The 17,919-nt window shown below is 35.5% G+C and overlaps 3 protein-coding genes across 3 annotated transcripts in view; 2 read left to right on the top strand and 1 right to left on the bottom strand.

The window, feature by feature from the left end:
• Positions 1 to 49: 49 nt before the first annotated feature.
• On the top strand, positions 50 to 11,786 carry LOC110447617 (charged multivesicular body protein 1a-like). The gene is made up of 8 exons (XM_021493417.1): positions 50 to 162; positions 3,588 to 3,607; positions 4,253 to 4,330; positions 6,263 to 6,409; positions 7,443 to 7,511; positions 8,955 to 9,014; positions 9,396 to 9,586; positions 10,017 to 11,786. The coding sequence occupies exons 1-8, from the start codon at positions 144 to 146 to the stop codon at positions 10,036 to 10,038; spliced, it is 606 nt and encodes a 201-aa protein (XP_021349092.1). The 5' UTR covers positions 50 to 143; the 3' UTR covers positions 10,039 to 11,786.
• A 2,606-nt stretch (positions 11,787 to 14,392) lies between these two features.
• Positions 14,393 to 16,056, bottom strand: LOC110447606 (28S ribosomal protein S17, mitochondrial-like). The gene is made up of 2 exons (XM_021493403.1): positions 15,740 to 16,056; positions 14,393 to 15,079 (listed from the first exon to the last, which is right to left on the bottom strand). Exons 1-2 carry the CDS (start codon positions 15,890 to 15,892, stop codon positions 14,828 to 14,830), a joined length of 405 nt encoding a protein of 134 aa, XP_021349078.1. The 5' UTR covers positions 15,893 to 16,056; the 3' UTR covers positions 14,393 to 14,827.
• Positions 16,057 to 17,100: 1,044 nt separating this feature from the next.
• Positions 17,101 to 17,919, top strand: part of LOC110447605 (multidrug and toxin extrusion protein 2-like) — an 18,306-nt gene continuing 17,487 nt past the window's right edge. Inside the window, exon 1 of the mRNA XM_021493402.1 lies at positions 17,101 to 17,342. Coding sequence (XP_021349077.1) covers positions 17,123 to 17,342 — 220 coding nt within the window. The 5' untranslated portion in view covers positions 17,101 to 17,122. The remainder of the gene's footprint in view (positions 17,343 to 17,919) is intronic.

The raw sequence follows: 17,919 nt of genomic DNA, 5'->3' as shown, positions 1-17,919 counted from the left end.
CATTTTAAACCAATGAGGAGTCTCCGTTTATTCATATCGTTCTGTATGACGTCATAACCTGTGTGATATTTTGTCATTTCCTTGTGCACTGAACACAAATACGGTTTCCATTCTATATCAACATAGGAAATCAAAATAACACGATGGGGAGTAAACTAGATGGTATGTACTTAAGAATAATATACACATGATTTACGAATTCCGAGCGACAAATGTTGATTTGACACAAATCATGTCGATGTTTATTTGTTTATATCCCCAACACAACAGCCCCCCTCCCTTCACCTGTTCACTGTCTTGGATTATTGTAGTATCTCGCAAAATGTTCCTGACGGAAGCGTCGCCAAGGGATAACGGGCATTGTCGGGGGGGAAATCTATAAAATTAAACGAGAACAGTCGATATGTTCCTATGTTTATTGACACATTTTGGAGCATTCCTCAGTTTAGTCACAGGCGCTTGTATCTGGCATTTAATAGCTCAGGTCTTACATACCAGATACAAGCGCCTATGGTCTATAGTACTAATATTAATATACCCGGCCTCCTATGCCCGACGACGCAATATATAAAATAATTCTCGTCGTCAGAAAGCTACATTATGACTCATTATGTACAAATGGGATTTTGTGTGATAAACTTGGTGTAATTGGCATTGAGTTGGTGGAGTGGTTCACATCATACCTTACCAACAGAAAACAATTAGTCAATATCAATAATGTGAACTCGGATATTTGTAATATAACATGCGGGGTACCCCAAGGGAGTTTATTGGGACCGCTTCTTTTTCTCATTTATGTAAATGACATGCGGATCAGTATTGACCCAGGATGCAAATTATTTCTGTACGCAGATGACAGTGCAATTATCTTCTCGCACAAAGACCCAAAAATTATTTCAAAATTTCTATCGAAAAACTTAGAGTCATGTCGAGATTGGCTAACAGATAACAAATTATCCTTACATCTTGGAAAAACAGAGAGTATTTTGTTTGGGCCCAAAAGGAAACTTTCCAAATTACCTGAAGGCTCATTTTCTGTTTCGTGTTACGGTAATATAATTATGCCTCAGGTGTGTGTCAAATATCTTGGTATTATATTGGACAACTTTCTATCTGGAGAACAAATTGTCCAAAATATTATAAAAAAAGTGAACCAGAAATTGTGGTTTCTATATAGACACCGTGACTGTCTCAATTTTAGATCTAGAAAAACCCTGGTGTCGGCACTGATCCAATGTCATTTTGACTATGCTTCTAGCTGCTGGTCAGAAAACATATCCAAAAAACTTTGACAAAAACTACAAATTACACAGAATAAAGAGGTCAGATTTATTCTGAAACTTGATAATAGATCAAGATCGAGTCACCCATCGGGAATTGGAACAAGTTAATATGTTGGATGTTAGGGGCAGGGTGAAACATCTCCGTTTTAACCATGTCTTTAATATTCAACATAACAAATGTCCATCCTATATGAAAGAAAATTTTACTAGAACAGAGAAAAAACTCTTTTCCAGGAACAGTGATCTGAATTTCAACATTCCTTACATAAAAGGTGTGGAATCATCATCTTTTTTCTATAATGCTATCAAAGATTGGAATAACTTACCACATTCAATAAAATCTGTCGATCACAAGATGAAATTCAAAAGCGAGATAAAAAAGGACTTATAAGTTTTGGCAAAAAATGATTTTGAGCAAGAATTTGTCTTCTAAAGGTAATTTTTATTCTATCCCAGTGGGTGACTCTAAACTTCTTCTAAAAATATATATATTATTACCAAAGTTTTAACTAAAGTACCAATATAATATGTGCTTTTTATAAATGTTATGGAACATTTTATTACCATCATCCTCAGTCTTTATTTTATTAAAAGTCATTTTTATATATTTATTATACCCCAAATTGCTATAATTTGTTAGACAGATAATAGGTTGGTAGGGATTGCCCAACCACCTGTTGTCTGTTCTACACACAAGTATACCACAGTATAAATGTATATGGCCTAACACCATCTTATATTGTTACTTAATATCTGCAAGAATGACATCATCTTGCATTATGATATGTACAGTAATACATATAACTGATATTTTAATATTACAAGTGGAAACAACATCATGCATAGCCCCACATATATATATTATCAGAAGGAAATCATATTTGCTAATGACAACTCCATCTTATACCGTCAAATAAAATAACATCTTATTTTGATGAAATAATATATCATCATCATATTTGACCAATTACAAGTTTTTCTATTCATATATATATTATTACGAGAAATTTTACCCTCTTATATTCATATTATAAGGTCAAATCCTTAGGACCTTTTGTTATCAAAGTAATTAAGATCTATACTAGAGGACCCCATTGGAAATAAGCTGCCACACAGCTTTCATGGGATATCCTAGGTTAAAGCTTAGTCAAACAGATACGTTGTATTTATAGTGCTCCAAAATTTGTGATATTAACTTTGATGTAATAATCTAAATACTGTGATAAATCTGTGATTATTATGTAATTGAAATCTGTGATCATATGTGATATTTGTACCTGTATCTTGCTTTTACCGAATAAATATTATTATTATTAAAGCCACTGCACTATTAATGTATGTATATTTGTATAAAATTAAAAATGGGAATTAATCATCTCCAGTTCTATGGGATCAAGGACATGTTATAACAGTACCACAAGCTCTTGGCCACACCTCAATGGATGTGGATATGTGGTTCTACGTATCAAGATCTCTTATAATTATATGTCTTTGTGGCTACATGTATATCTGCAATAATATAGAAGACTCAATTGCAAGGACAAGGTACAGTTGTATTTCCATGAAGGGAAATTCCCCAACTCATGTCACAGCTTGGTATACACAGAAAAATATGTTTTATGATTAAACTTTTATACAAACTATGACTCCTGCGATTATCAGGTAAATTTAGTGTGCATTAATATTTCCGGGACAATAATAATGCGAAATTTAAAACTGACCATAAAAAAGGGTATGTAAAAAAAGATGTAAAGATGTCAATTCAAAGGCTCATTCTTTTGATTGCTTATATTTTTTTTTTTTATTAAACCACGGAATTAGATTGTTATCTAAGTCCGTGATTAAACTTAGCTGTATCAGCTACATTTGCATTATTATCCAAGGGACATAACTCTTGAAGCACTAAAACACTTGCAGAGACCCAATGTAGAGAATGATAGGCTTGTTTGTGTCATGATAATCCAAGGCTAATGAATATCCTATAGCTAGAAACTTGTCTGAGAGATAGAAAGCTATATACATTTATATTATTATGTAGCTGAATAAAGTAAGATATCGGTAACAAGAATTTTCAATTGTGAATCAGATAAAAATAGTTGTAAAATTGGCTGCTAGCATATAGTGGCTTGTGATATAAATTATTTAAACAAAGTCTGAAGCAAAGAAATGTATGTGTACATAACTTGGAATGGTTAAGGAAGTACTTGAAAATGTCCTCTGTTTTGGAAACCCAAATTTCATATAAAAAGTAATTATATACCTGTAAATATAAGCATAAAATAACTTTCCCCGTTTTATTTTCAGATGCATTATTTAACCTCAAGGTAAGAGTTTTAAGTTGAATTTCCTACGTTATATATCTTAACAACATTATATTTGTAACTATTGATGAAGATGCTGGCTACCTTTCCTATAATATTTACAACTATCTGTCCTCCTGATCATCTGTGTATCACATAATGGTCAACTCAGATTTATTTTCTTACGCTTGCTCAAGCTTAGGTCTACTACATGAACATTCATATTATTGACAAACAGTATGGCGATGAAACTTGTAAATCATTGGCAACATATATATATGTATATATATTGAAGATTTCTGGTACATGATTTATACAAATAAATTCCATTTAAAGGAAATGTATTGTTACAAAAGTCAATGTTCATACATGTTTATCTAAAATGCTTTAACATTATTGTATATATAATAACTCATTTGTATATGGGTGACTGTTTAGACATGTTTTTACTTTTTATATGTTTTGTGTCACTACGTACATGTATTTATAATATATAAGTTCATGTGATGATTATCATTATGTATGTACTGGTAATAGTGAGAGAACATTATTGTGTTAAATTTCCCTCTTGCAACTTTACATACATTTGGATAGTGAAGTTATTTATGTGAGGTTTAAATCATCTGGAAAATGTAGATGTTGTTTAAATAATCCTTTTTTGTTGGACAGTTTAATACAAAGCAAATGGAAAGATTTGCAAGTAAAGCAGAAAAGGAACATGTCAAAGAAAAGGCAAAGGTGAAAAAGGTATGTGATATGAATGTTTAAATGTACAAGTAGTGATCATGAGTGATCAGAGAAAAATGCATCCAATCATAGCTATAATTGTCGATAGAGTCGAGGTTAACCCAATCATTGCTATAATTGTCCATAGAGTCGAGGTTAACCCGATCATAGCTATAATTGTCGATAGAGTCGAGGTTAACCCGATCATAGCTATAATTGTCCATAGAGTCGAGGTTAACCTGATCATAGCTATAATTGTCCATAGAGTTGATTTCAGTGACAATAAGCGACAGATCGTACACAGCATCCTGGTGAGGAGTGCCATACACAGCATCCTCCTGGTGAGGATGCCATACACAACATCTTCCTGGTGAGGATGCCATACACAGCATCCTCCTGGTGAGGATCCCATACACAACACCCTCCTGGTGAGGATGCCATACAAACCATCCTCCTGGTGATAGTGAGAATGCCATACACAACATCCTCCTGGTGAGGATGCCATACACAACATCCTGGTGAGGATGCCTTACACAACATCCTCCTGGTGAGGATGCCATACAAAACATCCTCCTGGTGATAGTGAGGATGCCATACACAACATCCTCCTGGTGAGGATGCCATACACAACATATTCCTGGTGAGGATGCCATAAACAACATATTCCTGGTGAGTATGCCATACACAACATCCTCCTGGTGAGGATGCCATACACAGCATCCTCCTAGTGAGGATGCCATACACAACATCCTCCTGGTAAGGATGCCATACACAACATCCTCCTGGTGAGGATGCCATACATAGCATCCTCCTGGTGAGGATGCCATACACAACATCCTCCTGGTGAGGGTGCCATACACAACATCCTCCTGGTGAGGATCCCATACACAACACCCTCCTGGTGAGGATCCCATACACAGCATCCTCCTGGTGAGGATCCCATACACAACACCCTCCTGGTGAGGATCCCATACACAACACCCTCCTGGTGAGGATCCCATACACAGCATCCTCCTGGTGAGGATGCCATACCCAGCATCCTCCTGATGAGGATGCCATACACAACATCCTCCTGGTGAGTATGCCATACACAACATCCTCCTGGTGAGGATGCCATACACAGAATCCTCCTGGTGAGGATGCCATACACAACATCCTCCTGGTGAGGATGCCATATATTACATCCTCCTTGTGAGGATGCCATACACAACATCCTCCTGGTGAGGATGCCATACACAACATCCTCCTGGCAAGGATGCCATACACAGCATCCTCCTGGTGAGGATGCCATATACAGCATCCTCCTGGCAAGGATGCCATATACAACATCCTCCTGGTGGGGATGCCATACACAGCATCCTCCTGGTGAGGATGCCAGTCTTTCACAGGAATTTACATACTTATTATAGGAAAAAATTGGTAGTTGAAAAGATTTTAAGAATTAAATATATTCATCCATTAGATATGCTGAGGTTTTTCAGGAATGAATCGACAAGTGTTGTATAAGGTAATAAGGTATGACTTATGAAGTCTTGTTGAATATTAATCAAGTACCAGCCAAAAGTGATTTTACTTAAAAAATGTCTGTTACATATTTTTTCAGAAACTGTATTAAAAAAAATGGTGTTGTGCAAGTAATAGAATGTTTGTGATATGATCATGATAGCCCGTCAATGCAACCATATTTATATAGTTACATGTATTGTTTATAATATAAGGTTTGGTAAAGTAATACATGTATAATGTATTACTATCCCAAATATACTCTATTGTTCGTGTGATACTTAAGGATGTACTCTTCTGAGGTTTCAGTCACGTTCAAATCTCGTTTTGATCTAGTAGACAGTAGCAGGTTTCCAGCCTGTGTGTAGTACTATTTTGTAAGAGTGAAATAGTAGATGATAATTATATAAAACAAAGTTCTGGTTTGATGTCATTATTTTTGCATTCCAGGCGATTGCACAGAAGAATGTAGAGGCTGCAAAGATTTATGCTGAGAATGCTATAAGGAAGCGTAACGAGGGCCTGACGTATCTGAGGATGGCTGCCAGGCTAGACGCTGTGGCTAGTCGCGTACAAACAGCTGTATCTATGAAAAGTGTAAGCACCGTATTCCGTCTTTGCGTATTGCAGAGTTATCTTCTCTTAAGAACTGAGAGCAGGTATTGATTGTTACGTCATTTGTTTTTGAGAGTAATATCATAAATTTTTGAGAAAACTACATAATTTTCTCACACGAACCATTGACTTAACAATCAATACCTGCTCTCAAGAGAAGATAACTCTGCAATACGCAAAGACGGAATGTATGGTTTGGTTTAAGCAAAACTATCCTGAACAAAACATCTTTGTACAACTATATATTCAATGTTGGGAATTTTTCGATGCAAAAGCTATTTTCTTGTGGTACTTAATCTATTGCAGAACATATAATATAAAAACTTGTAGTTATCATTTCACTACTCTAATCTCATTGTTTTGTTGATTCACTCATGTCACATGGCCATACTTGCCAACCTTTTGGTTTTCCATTGGGAAGCATGCTCAAAGTCTCCCTCCAAAATAGGGAGATTTGGCAAGTATGCACTGCATCCTGTTGGTGGTACAAATTTGCAAAATGATGTGTAAATGATTTTAAAATATGGGATAATTTTTGCTTTAGATACTGAACTTCAGTCTTTAGGAGGGGGGGGGGGGGCAGTAGGCTCAGAGGAACCATTCAGTGCTGTAATTAAGAAGCCCCTAAAATGGTTTAAACACCTATTCCCTTCTGTCATGTTCAGTTTTCTATTCTGAACTCAACTTCATTGATAGTGAACTGTATCACTATATGTTGTGTATTCTACAATGTAATAAATGACTTTACTGTCTTGATTGGCCATTAAACCATAAACTGACATGTTCAAAGTACATATTACATTTCTTGGTTCTGCTGAGTATGTCAAAGCTAGAATTAATGCTAATAAATATGTACATGTTTTACTACATAAACCTTTCTTTGTACAAAGGAAGGTTTCATGTAATAAAACTATTTATTTAAAGTGTTATCTTTATTGTACATGTTTAACAATTCATTAATAATTCTTTTTGGATATATATATGTAAATTTGATTGACATTTTTCTTTCTGACAGATGGTGAAAGGCATTGAAGGTGTATCAAAATCCCTGGAAAAGGCTATGTCTTCTATGAATTTAGGCGAGGTAACTATATATGAGGTGTAATTGAAGATCAATGTTACTGTGAAAGCATTAAAGTGAAGCTGAATATTAAAAACAGACTTGAGGTCATTCTTTGTGTAACTCTAGATCTTCTCCCCTACACCCATGATTAATTATCCCATATCCTCACTAGAAGTGCTTTCCATCCCACCCCTAGAGTATTTTTTTCAAGGTTAAAATTGGATTTTTATTCCCTGAGCATCTTTTGGGAGGGACGCCTTCCCCTAGAGTAGCTCTCAGGAAATGCAAGCTATTTATAGGTCACTAAATACGAGGTCACTTAAGGATGTACTCTTCTGAGGTTTCAATCACGTTCAAGTCTCGTTTTGATCTGGTGTAATGGGTTTTTGTAATATTTAACAACTTATGATCAAGTTTATTAGCAAACACGCATCTGAAAAATATGTCAAAAAACTAGATGCCTGTTGTTTGTAGAACTTTTTATACAAGAATTTAAAAAAATTACAACTTTATAATGTTCAATATGATAAAATTAATATGCAACAAACTGGAAAATTTTACATTATTGATAATTTTTTTACGTATTTAGTGTGACTGAAGCACTTTTGATTTTTGACCCCGAAAAAAGAAAAAATAACACAAATGATAATGGGACAAAAAAAGAAGCACACTGACCCCCCATTTTTGTAGATGTTTTAGAAAGAGAAACACGTTTTCATTTAATTCATTAGATATTGAAAAAAGTTAAATACCAGAACTTTTTATATCAAGCGTTTAATCTGTAAAAAAATGAGTATTTTATCATTAAAAAATAGGGGGTAGGGGTAACTAAAATCGGCTTTTTGAGTTAAAACAATAAGATTAAGAAATTTTACTTCCATAATTTAAAAGAAAATAATATCTTTATCAATTCTACAAACATTTATACATATCTGATAACACACTTGGAAGAAATTGTATGAATTTGTTCTGCAAATGGTCAAAACCCAAAAAATCACCTAAAATCACATGTTGTGGTAAATTGGTATCTTTGACCGATCATAGCACAAAAACGAGCACACAGACATATAGTTTTATTGCATTTTCTACTATGCCATTAACTCTTTTTTCCAAAAATCCATATAAGAAAAAAAGTTTAATACAGGAATTTTTTGACTTCTCAGAGGTGTACATCCTTAAGTTGATTTGTTAATATCTTTACCTCAAAAGAGGTAAATGTTGTAAATTTGATTGGACAGTATATAGTAATGTAATGATTTTGATAATAATTCAAAGTGACAGCCAACATGACTTTGGAATCAGTTGGACTAGAGAACGAAATATAAGTCATGATAATTTTGACACTTTGTTTCTAGCAACTGGACGAATGATGATTGGATTAACAAGACTTGACTTTAAATATATATCTGGTATAATTTTCATACATTTTGAAATGTTTGAGATATTAATACATCTCTGTTTTAGGTTGATAAGGTGATGCAGAAGTTTGAGCGACAATTTGAAGATCTTGATGTGCAGACATCAGTGAGTGATTCATATTTCCCTATGTTTATTGAGTTTGTTTTCCAGTCAAGTATGATTTGAATATTGTGATTTAAATTATTTGCTTAAATTAGTCAAACAATAGTATATTAAGATCAATGTAACCACAGTGAAATTTGATTTGAACAAAATCAAGAAGAAATCACCTGCCAGGAGACCAAATTCTACCTCAGCATTAATATGTTTTAGAGTTTGTATTTATGTGTATACAATACTGCATGATGAAAAGAGATTTCATTTGATATTTAAGATATGATTTCCAAATCAGTCACAATGTTTCTTTTATTAGAATGTACTTTGATGCTGTGGTAAATGCGTACTGAGTTTTATATGAGGTACTAAACATTTTCCGGTCAATTCTAGACACTAGAAAACACAATGAGCGATGCCACAACGCTGTCAGCACCTACAGAACAGGTGGACGACCTTATAAAACAGGTTGCTGAGGAGAGTGGTCTTGAGATGATGGACCAGTTAAGTGACCTCAGTGTGGCCAAAGACTCTGTCAAGGTCAAGGATAAGGAACACGCACGGGAGGATGACCTTAGTCGCAGGTAAGTGGTGTTAAGGTTGAAACTTGTGTAAATACTGATACAAATATTTTCCTGATACTGTTTTGACAGCAGAACATACTTCAGGGAAGGACATTTTCTTTTTTTTTCTTTTTTTTTTCTTTCAAAAAGAGCCTAAACCTGTAACTGTCCAGTACATGTATTATATCCTTATTTGTCCAACGTTTTATAGAATAGAAGCTAAGAAAGGAATGTTAAAGGAGAAGTACTGGCAAACAAATGGAAATCAAAATCTGATTAGTAACACTTCTGCAGATGAGCCCTATTGTTGTTTTAGTTTGACTCCGGTAAAAGTTACATGTCGAAAGTGGAAATAACTTATTACCTAGCCAATCTATATGGTATGTTGTAACTTCAAAAGCTACAATTTAAATAAGTTACGATGTAATAAATTATAAAACTTTCTTTTCAGATTACAAGCATTACGGAATTGAGGATTATCTATTTATGTTGGTGGAACAAATGTAATCTACGCTGTCTGAGAGAGAATGTTTCCCCTCTGTAACCCCTGACCAGAGAAGTTGCGAGCTTGAGAAACAATAAATGTACTGAGTGAATATTATTGATGTGGAAGTCATTGTTGTGAAATGACCATAGCTGGTTCAATAATGAAGGCAATAGACTCTTAAAGAGTTGTTTTTAACTAAATATGGAGGCTGATCGCCATGAATAGATCACCCAGTCCGTGTTAACGAAATAGAAAAGTGCCTCAACTAAAATTTCTCAGTGCTATTTTCAACTCTTTTATTTCAAACACTCTGTTTAAGTCATTATTGACCCCTTAAGAGTTTATTTCTATAATTACAAATCTCATATATCAATAAACAACTTTTCAGTGGAATGAGGCTAGGTCATCCCCTGTAAGTTAAGGGAGATAACCCACCTAAATTTTGAACATTTTCTTTATTGATTAAGGAAGAGGTCCCAGTGCTGTGTTGTTTCTTCAAGATTTATCTGACTTGGAATTACTAGCTCATTTACTTAAACAAAATTATACGTGTGTATGAAAGAAAAGAAAAAAGTATTTAAATATCCCGCCACAGGGATTTGATCTCCGGATTGTCCGACATCTTAGTTATAAAGCATATAAAGCAGGGAGCTTATCTGCTGTGCTGATGGTCTTGCTACTTGTTACGTTAGAACAATGTACGTTTGCTACTTGTTACTTTAGAACAATGTACGTTTGCTACTTGTTATGTTAAACAATGTTTTTTCTGCACCATCACTGGTAATAATTAATAAATGTTTAACCGCCTACTAAAGGCCTGCAACCTATAAATGTTTTCACAAATAATCTGTTCATAACATACATGGCTAGTATACAGCAGACAAGTAGTGGGACTCTCTACCTTAAATAATTAAACACCTCAAAGTCACCTGACCAGGGAGTCACAATGCCAATTTTATATAATTGAAATATTACTCTTAAAAATATGTACGGTATGAGAAGGATACTCACAAGTATGGTTATCATAATTATGTAAGTGGAGAGACTGTTATTCCTTGTTAATTTAAAACTTGAGAAAGCTAGGTCTTGTCCAATCAGGAAAGGTGAGAGTACATTTAATATGTGACAGCTTGATGTAAATGGCTGGATTGTATGTAAATGGCTGGATTGTATGTAAATGTGGGTGATGATAGATAGATTGCGAGAGTTTACATTCATTAACTAGTTGTATGTATGTGAACTTAACTCTATTAATTACTGATCATGAAATTTTAATTCTGTGTTTTATATATCAGTGAGCCATGCAAAGTGCTGTTGGATGTGTGCAAATTAGAAACATGTGCAGGTGGGAGAAATGATATATATTTTCAACTTAACGATATTCCATATACTAAGTATATATTCATATGGAATTGGTTGAATGTTTTTGTGATATTAAAAACTTAATTGTGTTCCATGCGAATTTAATATTATTCCTTTCTGTCCTGATTTTTATTTTCATTTGAAAGCTATATGACACTGTTGTAGTGTACTAGTTTGATAACAGCAAGGTCTTAGGTCCCTATTCTGCTGATTGAGGGATATTATTGTCTTTACAGCAAGAAATTTTCCTCATGTTGCTTAACTCCACCCACCTAGAACAGAGTTTAATATTACGTAATAATATGGCACTATAAATCACCTGTTTGAAATACAGTCAAGTAGCAAACAGATCACCAAATAAACGTCCACACATCAAATGACACAGGAAGGTACAACAAAGGGATTGTGTGGTAGGGTGTGCTCGAGTAAAGCTGCTTTACTGATCGTGTTGAATACAGATGTATAATGTCTGTCCTCTAACAATACAAAGGGCCTAAGAGTAATATCCTAGAAATCAGATAGGGTGCTAAACAAGTGTATACTTATTTCCTTTCATACCTTTTGAATATAACTTAGTACAGTATTTCATCTTTCATTGGGTAATTTAATAACATGAAACTACTTGTATACATAATGCAAACAGATCTAAGTTACAGTGAGAAATATAGCTTTTACAAATACATGTACCAAAAAGTTTGGTCTGGAAGTGCTATCACCTGGTCCAACTACTTACAGTGATTAAAAGTTAGTGACATTGTCAGAAAATGTTTAGGCTGCGACCATTATACACAATTACCCACGTAAAATGTACACAATTTACCTATACTGAATTTCTTTCTTCAGCAGAAAAAGAAATCTTCAAGTTTGCTACATGCAGCTATAGTACCATACTAAAGAGAGTGTGCTTTCTTCCTAGTTATATATAATTATGTTTTTATTTAGATACTTTATTTTAATTTATACATGTACATATTTTACAATTCTTGGTTAAAATGTTGATGATGCAGAAAATTTAAAATAAAACTTATGACTTTCATTTGTTGTATTTTCCTTAGTGAGTGTTCAAACTTACATGCTGGGGTCGTTTACATTTACTTTGATTTGCACTTATCATAAAACAGATTACAACTGGTATGCATCAATCATGGAACTCCCAGAAATAACACCAGTACATAACATGGGGATATTTAATAGCAAGTGTCAGCCATTTACAGTATTTGGGTGGCCAGTTTTATACACAGCAACAAACTTTTGCAGGGTACCCTTGTCCATCAACTGATTAGGCATACACAATCGAAGACTGACTTTAAACACAGGAACTTTATTTCAATAATGGGTAGTTTAAAAAACCCGATAAATACTTGGTCACATTAACAAATTTCATAGAATCATATTTTAAGGTGTTTTGTTCTCTCACTTTGTGATCCAGTGTAATTTTCAGTTTGGGGGTAAATCCTTTCCATATCGACAGCAATTCAAATTGTAATGAGCCATGCAGCAGAGGTATATGAAAGCAAGAGGCCCAAGGGCCTTAGCGGTCACCTGAGTTATATCATAGGTACTGGTAGCTTTATTTTATTGTTTAGTTGTGATATGGATCTCAGCTTGTAAACAAAGTTAAAAACAATACTTATAAGAATTTTAAATATTGGTAAATGTTAACCCCTTTGGGGCCCCGCCCTAGCTCCAGGGGATGGGGAAGGAATACCAAAAGTGTTATTTCCCTATATATACTATAGTAAACTTTACCCCCTCCCCAAGAGGGAACGGATGGCCCGTGGGTCCTGAAATTTACAATTTAAATAAAGCCCCCGATGATCTTTCCATCCATATAGAGAAAATTGACTGTAGTACCTCTAAGTCTGGAGAAGATTTTTGAAATACTGATCAATTTTCCCTTTGGGGCCCGCCCTGGCTCCAGGGGTCGGGGTAGGAATCCCAATTTTACAATTGTGTAGCCCCATCTACCAAGGATGATTCTGACTTAAGTTTGAAAAAATTCCATCCACTGGTTCTTGAGAAGAAGTTGAAAATGTAAAAAGTTTACTCACAAAGGACGACGATGGACGGAAAACGGTCAGAATAGGTCACTTGAGCAAAGCTCAGGTGACCTAATAAATCTATTATAAAACAAGAGGCCGAAGGGCCTTAATAACTCAACTGGAATTTCATATTTGAAATTAAAACCTTCATAAAGTGTAGAGTTTTTTTCTAAAGAAGCTATTTGAAGTTTTTGTCATACAAAATGTATTTCAGTTCTTCTAAAGAAATTGTTTAATTTTTAGCTCACCTGGTCAGAAGGACCATGGTGAGCGTATGCCATACCGCAGCGTCCGTCGGTCGACTTTTCCTTTAAAACGCTACTAGTCCTGAACGGCCTAGTAGATTTTGACTAAATTTGGTCTGGAGCATTCCTTAGGTCAAGGGGACTCAATTTTGTGTAAACAGTGGGTGTGGCCCCCCTGGGGGCAGAGATGCGGGGCCCAATAGGGGAAATAGAGGTAAAACCTTTAAAATCCTTCTTCTACCGTAGGGATTTAAGGGGTTTTATCCTAATTTAGTCTGGAGCATACTTGGGCCAAGGGGACTCAATTTTGTATAAATGGTGGGTCTGGCCCCTCTGGGGGCGGGGCTCAATAGGGGAAATAGAGGTAAAACCTTTAAAATCCTTCTCTTCTGTAGGAATGAATGGATTTTTTCCATATTTGGTCTGAAGCATCCTTGGGTGAAGGGTAACCAATTTTGTATGAACCGTGGGTCTGGCCCTCCTGGGGCGGGGCCCAATAGGGGAAACAATTTTTTTCAAATCCTTCTTAATCTGTAGGAATGAAAGAATTTGGTCTGAAGCATTCTTGGGTGAATGGGAACCAATTTGTATAAATGGTGGGTGTGGCCCCCCTTAGTTCTTCAAAAGAACCATACCAAGGCATAAAGCTCACTTTGAACCAAGTGAGCTAAAAATAAAACTTAAAATCAGATATATTTGTATACAAAACAAATACATTGTTTTGTACCGTTTAATGTCTTTCTTCATCTACCTAATGTAGCAAATGAATAATGTAAAACCTGCATGGACACTCAACTCAAAAACGAAAATATTAGGGTAGGACCGGCAGTACATGATCTATATTCCTTGGTATCACATACAGTGGTGAACATCACAATAGATCAGAACAAGCTGTCAAGGAAGCTGTTACACAACCAATACAGCTTTTTGCCAACTTATCAGAAAATAGATTCAAGAATGTTAATTGAAGTAAAATATATCGAATGTGAATCATAACAATAGTTTCACTACCTTATCTTTTGATACCTGATCAGACACTGTACACATGCATACTACATACAAGTCACATTTTTTTTCTATAGTTCAAAAATCAAACAAACAATTGTATGTTGGTGTCTGTTCTACGTCACTTTACTTCCTCAATCACTAATGGTTTTTCTGTCCCTATATCAGCCTCGTCTACGAATTCTGTTCCTCTGCAGCGCCGACCAGTTATAGGATCCACCACACAGCCAAGTTTGAACACAATATGATCCACTTCATGTGTCACTTTGCTCTTGTCCGCATTCCTGGGAAGAGATTTGATCAGCACTATGTCACCTATCAGACAATCCTTGGAATTATCGTCAACCCAAATGGACCTTTTAGTGGAGAAATACTGAAAATGAAAACAAGTTATATTTTCTTTTCTCAAAAACAATCTAAACCTTTATATCAAAGATCAGCCAGGAGACATCCACTTTTTTAGTTAAAGTAAGGGGTATCTAGCGTTCTCAATACAAGTAAACTTGTTTGCTGGCAAAAGTAAGTAGTCAACTTTGAACTGGTTATATTTTCTGAATACGATGATTTTATTGTGACTGTACTGTCAATTGGCTATGGGTTGCACTGGGTGTGAATCAAACTTAATAGTCGAAAATGTTCAGCTTTCAAAGTGCTTGCTTCCATTCCAAACGCAGTTCATAACCTACTGTATAGATCTGTATAAATAATGTGTACGCATACTTTTAATGGTTATTAAAAAGAACTTTTTACAAGAGTGGACACGCTAATATGATGTGCATACACTCTATAGTAAGGATATATACACCATTTACTACATTAATTATTTTATATCATTTTCAGTACAGCACCCGTGCTCAGTTGAGAGCACTTGTACTTCTTTTCTGATTTGAGTTCGAATGAATCCTACTTTAGTGAAAGGTGGTCCGAGTTAACTGACTATCTCATTTGAAAAATATATCCCACAAGAAATTGAGTTATACGCTCAGATGTTTCGGGCTGTGTGAAACTGAGAGGATGTAATTAACTAACTTACTGATTTCAATTCTTTGTCAAGAATCATCTTTTGGGTGTCAACTTTCAGGGAATTCGGATTTGCGGTACTCCTCTTCACAACATGTCCTATGAACATTGAACCAATTGATCCTTTGCCGGTAAAGCCTCGTAGAAGTCCTACATACTTTGACATTTTCGTATACGTCCTCTGAGGGAGCCACTCTCCGCGCTCTCCTCGTTGCGTTGTTAACTCAGTGTTGTAGACAGTAGACTGTTACCTGATCAATGTGTTACCTCAGTGTAGTAGACATGCGGATTAAAGAAGCGTCAATTAGATGAAGATTAACAAAACATCGACCCGCATATTAAAAAAACTTTCAAGAGACTAAGACACTAAAAGTATTCTAATAACAAAGAAAGCATTGGAGAATACGGAAACCGGTACTTTTTGTATAAATATTGACCCTATCTTCATCGCTGTCTGTTCTAAATGAGGAATTATTAACAATACCAATATTCCTTATTTTGTTTCTTCAAAGCGAATACAATTATTTTACTAGAATTTGTGTCTTTTTAAAGAAAAACTGAGTTGTTTCCCCTGCATTTAACATCCAGCATCTGTTGCAGCCATGAAACAGTTACCGTTTCGCTTGATGTGTTATGCTGATTGTAACAAGCAGCTGGTAATGATATATACAATATTTTGTATATGAACTACACATGCACACATCTAGAAAAATGCACTTTGTCATGTTTTATCACACAAACTTATTAATTGATGCAGTTATTTTTTTAGAATAGTAGGACATGACTACAAGCAGCATCACATGAGTCTGGCGTTTTATCAATATAACTATAACAATCTTTATATTTTATATTCATTTTGACAAATCAGTCAGTTGTTATGTATAGCAGACTGCTCTCAGCTAAAGGAATAGGATTTCTAGCCAAGTCTGTAACAATTGACCAGATGATTCACCTTTAGTTCTCACAACTATTTACTTGGTCAGATGATTGTCCATGACAGTGACCCTGCGTGCCAGTCTTGTTCGACAATATAAATGCTGCCTTTCTATAAGCAGACTGACCAATTCACTAAGTCTCTTAAAATGTAACAGTTTGATGATAAGCAGATTAAAAAAAACAAGATGATGTCTGCTGCTTTCAGAAAAGACATATTAAAATAAAAAGATATATTTAATGTAGCGGAAGTGGACTCAGGGTTAATTGTCAATATAATGAAAAAAATAAATAATTAAATGCTGAAAATATACACTAAAATGTTATGTTTTAGAGACTGAAGAGGTCAGACTATATAAAGAGAGACAATTGTTTTCTATACACAGACTACCACTAGAAGATAGCTATAGCTAGCTACCACTGACTGTGAAGCTGGCATCTGTTTATCTGAACTAAGTCAGATATGGATGACTCTAGCTGTCAAGAAGATCAACAGGCCCGTCAAAGCTTCATGGTCAAGTCTGTGTCCGGGGAGTTTGACAGTGGTGACCACATGGAAGAGACGGAGATGACTACTCCACTGACCTTGTTCACTGATGACATTACACCAGTAGGAGGTCGGGAACACTCCCTTGACCACCTTGCATTTCTTCCTCGAGGTGACCAGAGGATATCTTGTCGCGGTAAGTGGTCAATACATTAGAGCCTTATCAAGGCAATGACACCATCAATAACCTGTAATAATTGTAATAGTCATTATTACAATTATTATAATTATTAGTAATCCACAAATTTCTTACTACAGATTTGATATATGGAAAGGACTTCGTCTCAACTTAAAATATCCATTATTAGCTCACCTGGTCCGAAGGAGGACCAGGTGAGCTTATGCCATACCGTGGCGTCCGTCGTCTGTCCGTCGTCCGTCCGTCCGTCCGTCGTCCGTCTGTCCGTCCGTCCGTCAACAATTTCTTTAAACGACTTCTTCTTCTTAACCACTGGTTGGAATTAAACTAAATTTGACTGGAAGCATCCCTAGGTGGTGGGGATTCAAAATTGTACAAATGGTTGGGCTGACCCCCCAGGGGGCTGAGGGGCGGGGCAAGAAGGGGTGAATTTGCCCATATTGCTTTAAGCGACTTCTTCTCTGAAACTAAGAAGTGGATATCAACCATATTTGACTGGAAGCATCCCTAGGTGGTGGTGATTAAAAATTGTACAAATGGTGGGGCTGACTCCCCAGGGGGCTTAGGGGCGGGG

The sequence above is a fragment of the Mizuhopecten yessoensis genome, unplaced genomic scaffold (assembly GCF_002113885.1).
Source record: "Mizuhopecten yessoensis strain PY_sf001 unplaced genomic scaffold, ASM211388v2 scaffold3537, whole genome shotgun sequence".
Lineage (NCBI taxonomy): Eukaryota > Metazoa > Mollusca > Bivalvia > Pectinida > Pectinidae > Mizuhopecten > Mizuhopecten yessoensis.
The sequence above is the reverse complement of the archived record's forward strand: the minus strand, read 5'-3'. Positions and strand labels throughout refer to the sequence as shown.